This window comes from Rissa tridactyla, chromosome 2 (assembly GCF_028500815.1).
Source record: "Rissa tridactyla isolate bRisTri1 chromosome 2, bRisTri1.patW.cur.20221130, whole genome shotgun sequence".
Lineage (NCBI taxonomy): Eukaryota > Metazoa > Chordata > Aves > Charadriiformes > Laridae > Rissa > Rissa tridactyla.
Genome location: NC_071467.1, coordinates 157,393,995 through 157,409,528, shown reverse-complemented (window position 1 = coordinate 157,409,528; position 15,534 = coordinate 157,393,995). Strand labels below are relative to the sequence as shown.

Here is a 15,534-nt window from a genome sequence, read left to right as displayed (position 1 = left end):
TCAGGGGAAAAAGCCACAAGACTAATGTAATGCTAAGGTTGAGAAATCACTCATTTTTAAGTAAAGGAATGCACAGTTGAAACTCCCACCTTATTTTTGTTTCCTTATCCTGATTCCTTTAAAAATTGATGTATCTTTATATTATAAATTAGTTGTCAAATAAGACAATATGTACCAGAAAACACAATGTAATTTCTTATAAAAGCCTGCATGCAATGAGTTACAGCAGTGCATTTTTCAAACAATGTTTTCCAGATTCATTAAATCTGTGGAAGGAGTCAAGTTTGAATAAAAGTGGTTCCATTATTTCTGAGTTATGCTTTTATAACATTTTAAACAAGATTATGCCAAATAGCTTTAGTCTGTTGGTTTGCTATTTAAAATCAAAGAACAGATGACAAATATTGCTCAACTTTTTTGAAAGTTATGTCTTTTTTATTGGGACCAAGCATGGCACAGTTCAAATTGAAATAAAAATGTTGCTTAATTTCTGGACAATAAACGGAATGGAAATAAAAATTGAAATTATTGATAGTTTATAAGACAGCACCTTAAGGGGAGCAGGATGGACTACATGTTTTTTCATAAGCACAATATTAGAACATTCCTCTCAGTAAACCTAAATAGCATAGATGGCAGAATCCAGAACCTGCCAATCTAGAAAAAAATTTTGGAAGAATATTCATCCACTGGTGTCCAACATAAAACACAAGAGAAGATTAACCACACTGAGTCAAGGAGAAAGGAATCATGGAGAACCTGTACAGTAGAGGGAAGCTTGCAGATACAAACCTAACAAGACACTGTGCTACCTGTCCCACTAGTGCTGTGATTAAATAATCCTCCCTCACACTATCCTGCCTCTCAAGCTACCAATAATTTCCTGAGATGTTCACATTTAGAGCATACATATACCACATGTCATAATCCATCAGCATGATGAAGTGAAAATACCAAGTACTGTTCCAGTGTTTAGGTTCTGGATGACTGAATATGATTAACTGGCTGATTGAGTTTTTCAACTGTTAGAAAAATAACACGACAAACAATGAACAAAACCTATATAGCATGATTAGGACACTACAGCCAATGCACATGTTCATAATAGGTGAGGCTGGGAGCTCCACTCATCGCTCTGCCTGCCCAACACTTCCGATTTGAACACATTTAAAGCTTCTCCAAACTTTCACCACTTGGTTTGATTTTCAGACATCTTCAGTTCAAGCTCTTTTCACTGGGATGGTTGGCTGGCTTTTCAAATTGCATTTATTCCAGCCCAACCATTTCAGCCCTTCCTAAGACTAAGGATAATGATAGGTATTGTTTGGTCGTGTAAGGACTTTTCTTTGAAAAGGATGTGGAAAGTGTCTCTAACCCCACTACTTGAAAACAGAGATTTGAAGTATGGCAAGAATGTGCTTGTAGCTGTCCTCATTATAAAATTCCAAATCCAAGCTTTTGTTAGATCACTGTTTACATAAAAATATGTAAAAAACATAGTTGACACTAAGGACATACTACAGTATAATAGGAAAAATCAATCTTGATTTACTTCGTATCTAGCTAGACAGTCTTTCTTTGCAAAGTGTTTTTCAATAGGATCCCTGACATCCACAGATGAACAGTGGTCAAGTGGTAGAAAAGACCAATATTTTCAAGGGCCTCAACTTATTTTTGTCAGACTGCAGGAAGTATGTTGCAAATAAGGCATGGAACTATGAAGATGTAAAGGTCCTACCATTACTTTGAGTTCTTCTGGTACCATCCGGTTCTGCCTCAGATTCAGATTCAGACTCAGTTCATTTGAAGCCAAGTCATTTCAGGTAATTTTTCTTACAGACCAAGTGTCACTGTCTAAACTGAAAGCTGACTTCTAGGGCTGCTGAGCACTCAGAATGGCAACTGAAAGCAGTGGGATCGCTGTCTCAATAAGTGAAGATCTTTACAGAAAAGGCTGAATAAGCTATAGTCTGAGACATCAGACTGGACACCTCACATTAGCGAGTGCTTTGATGTTAATCTCTTCATGCATAGCTCCAGCTCTGAGTGGTCCTAATAATACCGCAGTCTCATGTGACTTCAATATATCAATTCATGTTCATCAAGAATTTTGATAGTGTAGTGAAAAGCACCATAGGAAAAAAAAAGAAAAAACAAAACAAAAAAACCCAAACCAAAACAAACCAAAACAAGAGGAAATGGGTTTTCTGACCTCAAAGCAGGATTTGAATAATGTGTTATAAATAAATCCTGAAGCCATACATTGAACAATGAGAATAAAATGAAACATTGAAGAGCTGCTCATTAACTGAGCGTTTTATTTCCTGCATATGGAATAAGACAGAAGGCTGTAGAAAAATACATAGATACGATCAAGTATTTCAAGACTATATCATAATTAGTCTTTATAGAATGACTGATACTTTTTGGTCAGCTGAACAACAAAACAAAATAATGAAAATAATGGCTTAAGTTCAGTCCAAAATCAATTTTTTGTTTATTCTTATCACCAAAATAGAAGCATTTTCTTTACAAGCCAGTTATAAGATAGTTAAATTTTGAAACTGGTCATTACTTTGAATTTAAAAATTATAGTACTCTAATTTCAAAATAACAAACCACACTGCTGTGGCTGCCACAAATTTTGACAGGAATTTTCAATTGAAGCTGCCATACAGTTTCTGTACATACCTTCAGTTAACCTGAATTTTCATTTTTCGTATAATAAACTATTCAAGTAAAACATGGAATTCACCTCTAATCTTAGTGTGGGTATAGAGAGTGGTCAGGTGAAAGCTGAACAGCAAACCCAAGGCCTGGCAGTTTGAGTTTTAGACTCTGAAACATCAGTGATTTGGTCTTTTAAGTTAGCTTTGGATGTACAATATAGATGCAACCAACTTTAGATGACAGGGGAATATTGGTTAAGTTTTATGGCTTTGCAATCCAGGACATTATATTCAATAACCAGAATCAGCTTTTTCAACCTGAAAAATCTATTTTTATTAGCATTTGAAATTTAGCATAAGTATCCTGTTCATCCCCAACATTATATGTATATATATTGATTATGTGCTTATATAGGCAATTACACAAGCATCAAAGAGAGGCTAATGTTATTGTATGGAATATAGAGTGCTCTGCTATGGGTTTTCCACTGAAAAACTAGATATGTAAATGGGCATGCTTGTTGGTCAAGTAATCATGTCTCCTGAAAGGACATTTCTTTGAGTACTGAGTTTAGGTATGTTAGACGGCAAAAATGACAAAGATGCCCGCTAAGATGAATGGGTGGAGGGAGCCAAAGAGGTAGAAAAAAAACAGGGGAAAAAGAAACACCTAGAGCGAGGGATCTTCAATGGCAATAGGGAAAATCATATAAGACTAAAGAGAGGAATAAGAAGGAAAAGAAATAAAATCAGTGCTACTGCAGCATCCATCAGAGAATATAATGTTCAGTTGAAAATCTCACTCTGAACTGGAGTCCTAGTATGGTAGGATATGCGGTCTGGAATACTATGAAATCAGACTAATTCATTTTCTCTCCACGGAAAGATATTCAGCTAAGCTTAGAGTTGAAAACCTCCCTTAACAATGTTCTCAGTAGATACCCCAGGTATGAGAACATTAAATAAAAATTCAGAAATAATTCATATTCTCATCAGAAACTAAAGAAGTTATGTATGTTCTAATTCAGTCGCTTTGACTATAGGTTCTGAGTGTCCTTTCCACTACCTTCACGGTTGAGCTTACAGATTTTAGTATTCTTATTATATTTGGATGTTTCTTGATAACCTCTCTCATTTATAAGTTTACTCTATAATGTGTGAAGAACTGTAATTACATGAAGAAGGCCAATGTTGTAGATTGTAGAGTGGTAAAGTTATTATTTTTTTTAAATAAATACAAACCCTCCTAACACTACTACCCATCTGACTTCAATCCATGATACTAGCCCAACAATCAATCACCAGGGGCATTGGACACCCATAATTAGATTATAAAATCATAACTATAGTCATTTTACGTCTGCTTGCATAATTACATCAGCATGCTAATATCCTTTTAATGGTCTCTAATGATGTAATAAGAAATAATGGAATTTATTTGACAGCTACATAATCATTAACAAAACATATTAAGCATAACTATTACTTCCATAAAGATTCAGGCTGTATCCAAAAGTGACAGCTAACATGTTGGATCGTTTCTTCAACGCTGAAATATTTCTAATTATGAATTCCCCAAATCTATTCCCACTTATCTGCTTCACAGGGTGAGCAAAGTTTATGTCAATGCAAACTTGACAACAAACCAACTGTAGAAGTGGACTGAACGCTCCGGGAGCCAGGCCTGAGGCTATACTGTGAATTGAAGCCATCGGTTAAAGTTGGCAGGATTGTGAACAAGAGAAGAAAAGATAAGCTGATTACTACCATGCATCAACTAATCAAGAACTAGCACAGAAATTGGTAGGAATCCACGGCAAAAGCAACTGTACACTTACCAAAGCACAGGAAAAATCCTAAAAATATAGGGAAGAACGAAAGACATTTGCAGACAAAACTAACTAAAGGTAGTAACGTATTTGTGAAGCAGTCCCTTTAAAAGTGTTTTTTTTTTTTTAGAGAAAAGGACAAGAAACTCTAAATTGAGAATTTAAAGAACTTTAGAAGAACTCATCACTCACCCTGTCTCCTCAGTTCTTCTTACACGATTCCTATTGAATGTGATGGCTTTGTCTATACTCCCAAATTAACCCCGTGATTCTCATTAAGATGTCTTTACCCTGAAATCTTTCCAATAGTCCAAAAAATTCAGGTCTACACTGTTATTTTCTTACCAATCAGAGTTCTTGGGGGGAAAAGAAAGACTTGAGAATTTTACACCGACATAACACTCAGGTCAGACTTCAAAGTAGACTTTTTAAAAAAATGAATCCCTAAGAAAAAGAGTACTTTTAGTTGCCAGTAAACTAAAATAATTTAAATCCCTATAGTGCCTTAGGCCAAGTAAAAAGCATATTTCCCGAGAGGACTCATTCTCACTCTTTGGTATGGCAAAGGTGGATTGGGAATAACCATGATATCAAGTCCTTCCTGAAACCCCTCTCCATGATGCCACTCAGAAGATAACCAGAGCCTTCAAATTCATAGTTTTCCAGCGATGGCTATGCAGTGATGACAAAAGAACAAATCCAAAAAGCGTCAATTCTCTGCTTGGAGAGGCCTTGTTCTAAAGCCTCTACTCCTGCTACATCTACTGGCCAGCCCGCACTTCTTCAGCATTTCATGGGTTTAACGCGAGTCAAAGCATCTCATTTTCTTGAGTAAAGAGAAATTATTATGGATGAATTCTTCACTAACTTGAGATAATCTTTCCCAGATTTATGGACATTTTAGAAAGGAAAAGACTGTGTGTGTGTTGATAGACAGAATACTTGGTCCCGTTTGGAGTTACCGTCATTCAAACCACACTTTTAATATACTGACCATACAATACAAGTACTTTCAGTACAGTCGTATGACTGCATATTAATGGACACAAAATAACCAGCTTCCCTAATGTCACACATTAAAAAAAAAAAAAAGGTTGTTCATAGCTAGCTATATCACTGGAGGCATATTTTTCACTAGAGAATGAATCTACAGCCTGCCAATAGCAACGTTGTTGTGATTTATCAAATGATAAAAAATAACCAAAAGGGTTTATGCTAACAATTAGAAAGGTAGGTGAAAGTGCTCTTGTACTGTAAATGCATGAAGTTAATGAAGCAGAACCCGTTGATTCCAGCAGAGAAATTGTTCCATGGGATTACCCCTTTAAATATGCATCAGACTTTATCTGCTAGTATTCAAAGTCAAGGTTGCAAGTTCTCTTTGCAAGGAAGACCACATAATACTGTAATTTTTTGTAATTTCAAAACTAAGTTTTCATATGAACTACATTTCATAAAATACAAGTAAAAAGACTTGCAGCAAGGCAAAGAATTGTTCTAGCAAACAAAACAGGGGAATATTCTCCTTATAAACAACTAAAGCCAATATGTCTGGTATTTATCAGATTTCTAAAAAGATTTTCTCACCAGTAGTGTATTTCTCCCTACATATACAGCAATAAAAGGGGTACCATTTTTTTTCCAAATAATATAAACACTTCCACTGGAGGTGAAACATCTTCAGACTATGGCTTAAAACACAGTATTAAATGATGAATTACATTCACTGGAATGGAAGGTAAAAGAAAAGCTGACGGCGGTACAAGTGAGGCTGAGAAAGATGCTGCACTTCAGCAACCTGACTCGTGGGCCAAAACAAGCATCCCCAAACCCTCTGAAACATAGGCAGGAACTGGATGCTACCCAGACATCAGTTATTTTCTGCACACCACGATGTGACTTCTTTCCAGCAAGCTGTCAAAACCCTCCCACAGCTGACCCTTCTTTTCCATTACTTTTCTATCAAACTATTTTTATTCTCTGTTTCATGAAATAGTTAAGTTTTGTGAAGGAAATGATCCTGCCAAAGTGACTTCAGAAAATCCTCAATCTAAAAATTTTTACTGGACTTGGCAAATCATAACCACCTAGTTCAGGAGATTAACATGCAGAGCAGTCATCAGTATGAATCATATGAAGAAAACCAGTAGCTCAACATAGCTGAACTCCCTGTGACTTGTTAAATGAGTAGTTGACCAAGCAGCATGACCTAGTGTGCCATGTGCCAGACTCAAAGCCAGGGACCCAAGTTCTTATCCATCTCTGATGTCATTTTCCCCCTCAGCAATGCTGGGTATAATGACCCTTAAAAAGACTTTCCTTACCTAGAAACTGTTAAACAAGGTTGATAATATTTTTACAGCACTTTGAACAGGCTACCTTTCCATACAGAAGCATAGCAAACTTCCAGTCTTTATAATTTTTTTCAAAATAATTTGTTCGTGTGTGGAGGGAACGTTATAAAGATCACCACGATATTCTTTTTTTTTTGCCTCCCGCACGCTCTCATTAATGTTGGCATTAAAGAACAGATATTTCCTTGTAAGACAAACTATTCAAAAATAATGAGAAATCCAATAAAATAAAAAGGGGCGAATTCCGTGTACGTACTTGACATCGTCGAAGGCACTCATCTGCAGCTTCAGGAGATCTGCCACTTCCTTTATTAACTCCAAGCCCTTTTCCACACTCAGGGGGCTGTTGAAAGGGAGCAAGAAAACAGAGCATTACGAAAATGGAACTCATCAATACTTGAGAGGCTAAAAGTCCCAAAAGAGTTATCACCTTGGCCTCTTAGAGTCTGAAAGCCACCACTAACTGTATTCCTGTCACATAGTGATCGTGATATCAAGGGAATTGGGATCAGGTGCTTCTTCAGGCATGATGAATCACCTGAATTTTCCAGCAATAAGACAAACAATAAGGTGTAAATGGAATTGTTAGGAAGTGTAATGGGCCCATGATGCAGCAACCAGTTCATCTCGGTCCTCAATAAAAAATGTAATAAAGTAAAAGGACAGAAAGAGAGAAAAGGATTGACGAGACAAGGAGGGAAACAAACAATGAAAGTCAAATTGCAGGCTCAGTATCAAATGGACAAGGGAAAAGCATATTTTTAAATTCATTAGTTTTTAAAATGAATCTTCGCCCAGTGAAAGGATACAAAATTATTATGGATTTGAGGGTAAACAATGGGGTAAGGCACACAGTCCAGAGGACACTGATTAGATACATAGGATTTAGTTTGGTGTCTGTATGCACTGCTGACAGAACCCGCTTTAAATCTTTTTAACCTTTGTCAATGCCACATTTACATTTTTTAATTTAGAAAACAGGTTGCAGTCAAGCCTAACACAAGAGGACTGCTAACATTTAAAAAAGCACTTATCTAGATGCAAAATTTGTATTTGCAAAAAATTCGGGTTATTAGAGTTGTTATGACTCTAAAGATGCATTAAGAACATTCTGTCCCTAATATACAGATCATACCTCGTTTAGTTGTTGTTCAGTACTGTGGAACCAAATACAAAAGTATTAAGAAAGCAAAAAGATAAGGAAATGATATAGAAATGTCCAGTGAGAACAACAGACACAACATTCTCTGTCTAAATTGCAATTATAGAATTATTCTCAACATTGTTAAAGCCCCAAAGATCATACAACTAAACCTTACGAACTTGATACTTATCTAACTTATGCCATGGTAAAAAAGAAACAACTTTGATGAGACTAACCCAGTGGAAAAAGGTTCTGTATTTTTTCCTTCGAGGATTTAGAACAAGTAGGAGAAGGAGGTGTCAAAAAAAGAGCGTACTGTTAGACATGATCTTTTCAACCGGACTAAGGGGGAAAAAGATTTTTCTAACATCTGTACCTAGGTTATTATTTCTGGTTCACAGTGAAAGTTTTTGAATCTAATTTTATATCATGGTAATCATCGCCACAATTTTATTTATTGTCTACAATGAGCACTGTTTATTTATTTATTTATTGTACTGGGTTCTGCATACACTGCCCTAAGGGCACCTCTATTTAAATAATGGGATGTCTCATGTGGATGTTGGTTAGGATGGAATTGCTCAGCCTCCCTTCATGCTACTAACCCAAAATGCTCAAGAGAACTCCTGTCACACAAGCAGAGGTACCCCCTCAAGGCACCAGATAAATTTAGAGTTTTTCTAGATGTCTAAGACAGAAATGTTCTTGTGTGAAAGTAACAAAAGAATCTGATTGTTTCTGTAAGGAAAAAAAATGTACTATAGATTATTCATAAAACCCCTATATTTCAAGGACTGACAGCGGGTAGAAACGTGATTATTCCCATCACTATGAAAGCAGATTGTCATAGTGACTCAGGGACTTATGTGTTAATTAAATCTTTTCTCCCAAAGATGTTGGCTTAAATTTTATGGAAATGATCGGTGTCAGTAAGTGGGCTTTTACTGTAATAGCAAGTCTATGCAGTGGCGCAGGCAAAGTCTGCTGCATACATTGGTGTCATTTTTTTAACCAAGGGAGTCTCATTTGTAAAAGCTCAACCTCCTACTCCCTGCTTACCCCTCCTGCCCTCAAAAAAGCATTCCCCAACTTCAAAAACAAGGTATGCCGCTACAAGCCAATGTAGTAACTGCAGTGGGGGATGTAATCGGAGCATTTGAATGATGGAGAGAAAATGGGAGAGAAAATGGTCTCTAAGGCCATTCTTTTGCAAGCCTGAACATCCAAGAATAGTCTTAATAACTCTCATCCAATACCAAATTAAAACACATAGGTTCCCAAACTCACATGCAGTTTGTTAGGCTAAGAAATCGTCACTCATAACAGCTCAGGAAAGGGGCAGAAGCAGTACTCTTTGGTGCCAGTACTATCATTGATCACACTATCACATTTGAGGATTCACATTAAGAATGATTAATTTATATCGCGGTATTATCCAATATAAATTTCCCAACTTCTTAACATTGATATATACTAGTAGTGTTTATAAGAGTTTTGTGACAGTTGTACTGTAGGAGAGTTGAATATTCAAAACCTTTCTCTAAAAATGCCAGAATGTCATTTTCCACGCTCTACTTCTGCTTTGCTTTTGTTTAGCATTGCTCATTGTTGCATCATTTGCACTTGTACAGTGATTGCCTTTAGCTTTGTTTACACAGAGAGAGCACACCCTTCCCACCAGCACAGTGTTAAACAAACTAGCCTACATCGCAACGGTGCCGCGCACCCACATCACCCATCTCATTTCAGGTTTATACAAGGACTGTTACCAGAAGACAACTTGCAAACATCACCTATCCTCCTGCCCGTGGTCCTCCCACACGTCCCGGGTACGAGCACACAGTACTTGTGGAACCGCCGCTATCTGTGGTCTTTGATGTACTATGCTGGGTTTTCAGCATGCTTGATTCAGCCCTACATGGGAAGAAGCTTCTGTATTATGGAGTGATTTTTTTTTTTTATGAATATGATTCATCTATTGATTGTGAGGGTTCAACAACTATGGAATTAGTTCAAAGGAAAGTGTTACATAAACCAACAAAGAAGGACAAAAAATAGTTGTTCAGATAAGGAACAAACAACAGAAATTGCAGTAGTAGAAAGAAGACTCTTTAGACAGCCCTGATGATGAAACTACTTTATCAAGGCCAAAGACTTGGAGGAAAGCTAAGGGTGGGGGTAGGGTTCACACTACTTTGTCTGAACTGTCAAGATGGTCATTTCAGTTCCCTATACTGGGGGTGGAGAGTGGGGCCACCCTTTTTGGTGACAGTTCTTGCCGGCTCCAATTCACTCGGAGCAGCACGGCACAGAGGGAGTCTCTGGGCTATGGCCTTTCAGTTTTCAGACATGCTACAACACAGGTCCAACCCATATGAGCTTTCTTTTGGGAGCCTGTGACAAGACATTTCGGTACAATAGTAATGGTTAGCCCTTAAAGAAATATCGCAACTTAGGCCTCAAAGATACAAAACATGTACTGGGAAAAACAAAAGGCAGCAAAAGGCACCCATGGATGCTATTTATGCTTTGGAGGTTCTCTTGAGGCTGGCCAACCCTTTTTCTGCCAAAGAAAATTAATGGTTCCTGCAGTGTCTTTAACAGTCCTTCTTGATTTTACCACTCCATTTTATGATTGCTATGAAGGTTTCCGATCATCGTTGATCTAGTGTTTGGCTTTAGGAAGAATAAACTGTTGGATGGCACAGCACTTTTTGCAGATGACATAGCTAGCTGTTGCCAGCTATGAGATAGTGCTTGCTTTGGGTTTCCTACTTTTGCTCTCATTTCACTTGTTGTAGATTTCTCTTTTGCATCTTCCTTCAAGTTAACTGTGCTAAAATATGATAATAGTAGCTAAAACAAAATGTGATACATTTCACAGTTTAGCATAATTCTCTTGGGGTCCTTTTTAGCTTTCCGGCTCCAGTTCTCTGCAGCTTGGAAGATTAAAAGAGAGTCAGAATGTATAGAAAATTCATGTATAACTAACTTTCTTCCATTGCTTTTTCTTCTAATGCCATCTCTGTCTCTGAGTGCTAGCCTAAATATAATTTTTCAGTTGACAGATTCAGACCCTACTGAACCAGTAGCAGAACTCTGTCTCACTCATAGGCCAATCTCAGTCTCATATTATTTGTAGAATATACTTTGTTTGACAGGTTAATGACAATGAAGAAATAAATGGGGAATGAAATATAAATACTTCCTTTGGGGTTTATGTAGATATATATAGCTTTAAAGTCTGGCAGAGTATTATCTGCAAAATAGTTCACTGTTGCTTTTGTTTAATCTCACTTTTCAGGGCACAGCTCTTGCACTAAACTAGTTATACCTGCTGGAGCATATGGCTTATATCTCTGCTAAAAAAAGCCAATGTTATATGGTAGTACTACATTATCCCTTCAGATGAATTGACTCCCCAGTTCAGTGTAAGTCTCTGATGTCATGATTTAACATCATGACATAAACATGAAAACTTCCCTATCCATTTTAACCATGTGAAAAATAAACCGTTTAATCCATACCTACTTGTGAGCTAAAATAATCGCGTGCCAATCAGCTCCCTGTAACTTCATCAGGAGTTTTGTCTAACAAAAAAAGAAAGCAGATCTAGGCTATAAAGCTATTTTATTTAGAGACAAATTTGAAATGAAAGTACAGGAATAAATATCTCTTAATTTTAATGTAAACTGCTAAGCACTTCTGAAAATTAGTGTAATCCGTTTAAATGCTCAGGAGGGGATTTGGGAACCCAACTTTATGTAATTCTTAAAACTTTTCCACAAAGTGTACTGGATATTGGTGAAAATAATATTTGGTATCTTCCAATATCTAAATCCCTCCAAGTGAGGGAGCTGAAAACAGAAATATTTTAAGGAATAATCCATTTACAGAGGCCATCTAAATAATAGAACATTGCATTAATATCTTTCTCTGCTATTGCCTATTGAAGATTTCACTTTTCATTTGCTCAATTTACAAGAAAAATACAGCAATGAGGAATCATTTCTAAAATCTAGTTCCAGAAAGTTGGCACAACTTAGAACAATCCCATTAAGTCATTTTCTTCTCAGTCCCTGCTACAAAATATATAGAATTTGCTACCCATTTTTTCAATCTGTCTATACAATTCCACTGTTATCAGTGGGTTTATACCTAAATCAGGGAATATCTGTTGCTGAATGAATTATGAATGAGGAACAGAATATGCCTTCATCTGGAAGAGGCCTATCATGACCCTCAATTTCACCATCTGTAAAATGAATACAAAGATACCAACTTTCTCTGTCAGATGCCTACTATTGTTATATAAAAGACGATTATTATTTGACTTGCATCCCTTTTGGATCCAAGAATAGAAAGAGCAGCACTATTGGCTGTCTCTAAAGGCTATGTATATTTCTCCCTCCCGAGTACAGAGAATATGTTGTAGTAGTAAAGACCATGTACACGAAAATTAACTTTTAGGTATAATAATAAATTCCCTCACTCCCCTATGAAAAATTTTCCTCCAAACTTTTCCAGCAGAGGGGATCTGACTGGTTTTAGAGAACATCTGACTGATTTTAGAGCATATTTAGAGCCCCTGGATCCAGGTGAAGATAACTTCTCCCTCACTGGTGAGTCAGTAGCATTGCTAAACACTTGCTGGGGGCAAATGGAGCCTTATGAACAAGACATGCCTCACGAATGGCCAATTAGATCCTTCCAACTAAAGAGGAGTGCTGAATATTGGATGCTGATCTCAAGACCAGTTCAGCTTCATGCTGCAATTATCTGAACAATGCTACAAATGGATGCCATGTTTCCAAGAAATTCCCAAGATGAACTACAAATCTGATGACTGAGAACAACCACTTTGATTAATGGATTATCTACTTTTGACCTGGACCTAATGATTTATGCATTCAAGGCTCAAAGCTTCCCCTTCTGGTTAAAGAGCAAGAAGGAAACATGTAAATGAAGGAACAGGAGGAGTTCTGCGGGGAGCGACACCGGCAGCACGGCCAGTTCCGCGTGCTGAACTAAATGGAGCTCAAACTCTAATAAAAGCCAGTGGGCAATGTCAAAGGGAACAAGAGGAAAAACAGAAGTAAACAATGATGAAAACTGTATGTTCTCTGTTTCCCAACATGCCTGTCAAAACAATCCCGCAAACTGATCCATTTTGGTAGGAAAAATCTGATCCAGTTATACAGATGGCTTGATTGCTAGCACTTGCCAAGCCTGCTCCCAGCCCAAGGAGAGCAACATGTAGCTCAATGTTACGCTGAGGTTACGTCAGTCTCACAAGCAGTTGCTCTCATTTGCTTTTCCTCCTCCCAATTGCCAAGTGTCTTCGGAAACCCACTTACCGAACTCTGAAATGCTCCCTTAGTGCCATCATTCAAATTATGTATTGCCTTTACCAGACTGTACCTAGTGCCCTTCCAATACTCTGTTTAGCAATTGTAATGCTGCACTATAATGGACATCCAGTCAGCCCTGTCAGATTAGTTCAATTGAATCATTTTCTGCAAAAATGAAGAATAATCTACAGTACAGAAATAGGTCTGACATTGGGAATTGCACTCCTTAAACCTAAATGTCAGTCTAATCCCCAGTGAAATCTTAAGTAAGGTAGGGTTCAATCCACCTAAAATTTGCTTAAATGGGGACACAGGCAATGAAGGCCACTTCGACCATTTTTAAGAGCGCTGAGCACTGCACTAAAATTGCAAGGCGTTTCTCTACAGCCTGAAAGTTGCCTGAGTGCTTAACTACAGTCCTCCCGGCAATATCAGAAAGCACATTTTCTGAGCAGATAAGTGTCACATTCACATCAAGCCTCTCTTTTGCTATTCAAAGTCAAGCACAATGGCATCCCCACTCCACCTATTTCCCCTGGAGAGGGTTCAAAATTTTGGCTATACCTGTGTTCAGCTGGGATAGTATTGAACACACATCTCAGCCAGAGGAAAGTAGAACCTGAATCCAGCATCAAGGACTTTTGGGGGGGAGACATTTTTTCTTTAGACTAAGGTTTACTTTAAAAACACTTTCAATGTTTACTAATGTAAAATGCATACATGCTTGAAAACTAAGTTTGGACCATCAGACTTCCTTCCTCCTGAGTGCTGCAAGTTAAGAGTCATGTTCTCTCTTGCGTGTTGTCTGTCTTCCTCTGTTGCTTTTATGTCTGAACATGAATCACTGGGCCATCAAGAGGACAGTTCTTCTGCTCAGGGCTGGTACATAAAGCACTCTCCTATGATGTGGGAATTAAAACTGCTCAATCCAACTTCAGTAAATTCTCTTCCATCTCCTGCTTCACTTTCTAACCCCCACACTAATATGCAGAAGACAGGCAGAAGACACTACACAAAGTGCCTTTCAGCAGAGGAGCACTAGACACGCTGGATCCCAGAATATCCTACTTGTTTGGCATGTTTCAGTGGAACAGGGACTGGGCTGACTTCTGCAGTCTCCTGAAGTCCCTTATAATCTGTGGAAGAAAGGAGGTGCCTGAATCTCTGTGTGTGGGTATGTCTCCACTTGTCTCTCAGGGAGCTCAATGATGTCAAGTGAAGTGGATGACATCCCCATCCTTGGGGAAGATGTGCAGCATTCAGCAGCTCGAAGTTTGGCACCTAAATGAGGCAGTTGGGTTTTCACCCTGAATTCTGAAATAACTGCTTTTCAGATTAAAACCTAGAAATGTGCCTTAAAGGGAAAAAGTATTAACCACATGGATAACAAGATAGATATCCAACACACTAGAAAACAGAAGCTGAATGGACCAAATTTGCCAGAAAAATTAATTTTAGTAATCATCTTTTATTAAACAATGAGAGGTACACGCAGATTATGCCCTGCAGGTGAAAGTGTTTGTTTAGACCTGTAAGATTCTTTCTCAGTTGGGTCTTTACCTTACAGATTCACGTTAGCAAAAATAATCTACCAGAAGACCTAGTCTGACAACTGCCTGGATGGATTCACCAAAGATCAGTGTCTTCTAGTAGTGGTACTTTACTCTAGAAGCTAATCTGACACTTCAGCTGACAAACATAATGTTTTTGGTCCTACTTACTTCATTATTTATTTTGAGTGTTTACATCTAAGATTTTTTAACAGTTGTTCACTTATTAGCCACGCACAAGAGCATCTTTAAGGTTGAAGATTTTCTTTTTTTCATACTGAACTTAGATATATTTTTTCTCTAGTCTTTTTAAATATTGAATTTTAAGAAAGATGCATTCCTTAGTTTAAAATAACCTGACCATGTTTCAATAATGTCTCTGTGCACTGACATCAAACTGGCTTCCCTCATTGACAGAGCAATCGTATCACTTTCTTAATATGCAGCACAGTCTCCTTAGTACTGCAGATAGAAAGCTATACCTAAAAAAAAAAAAAAAAATCAAAGTCCAGAAATACTGGTCTGGAATACCATATGGAATGCTTCAGAGAGTCAAATAAAGAGGCCACCTTTAGGATGAATAAAGTGAAGGACTAGTTTTCTCTTGTTCCTAAAACCATTTGGCAGCAGCGTGGGC

General features: G+C 37.5%; 1 protein-coding gene across 1 annotated transcript in view; it reads right to left on the bottom strand.

Moving 5' to 3' along the window:
* The window catches only part of PTPRN2 (protein tyrosine phosphatase receptor type N2), a 663,063-nt gene that overhangs the window by 368,425 nt on the left and 279,104 nt on the right, over positions 1–15,534 (bottom strand). Inside the window, exon 13 of the mRNA XM_054190602.1 lies at positions 7,109–7,195. Coding sequence (XP_054046577.1) covers positions 7,109–7,195 — 87 coding nt within the window. The remainder of the gene's footprint in view (positions 1–7,108; positions 7,196–15,534) is intronic.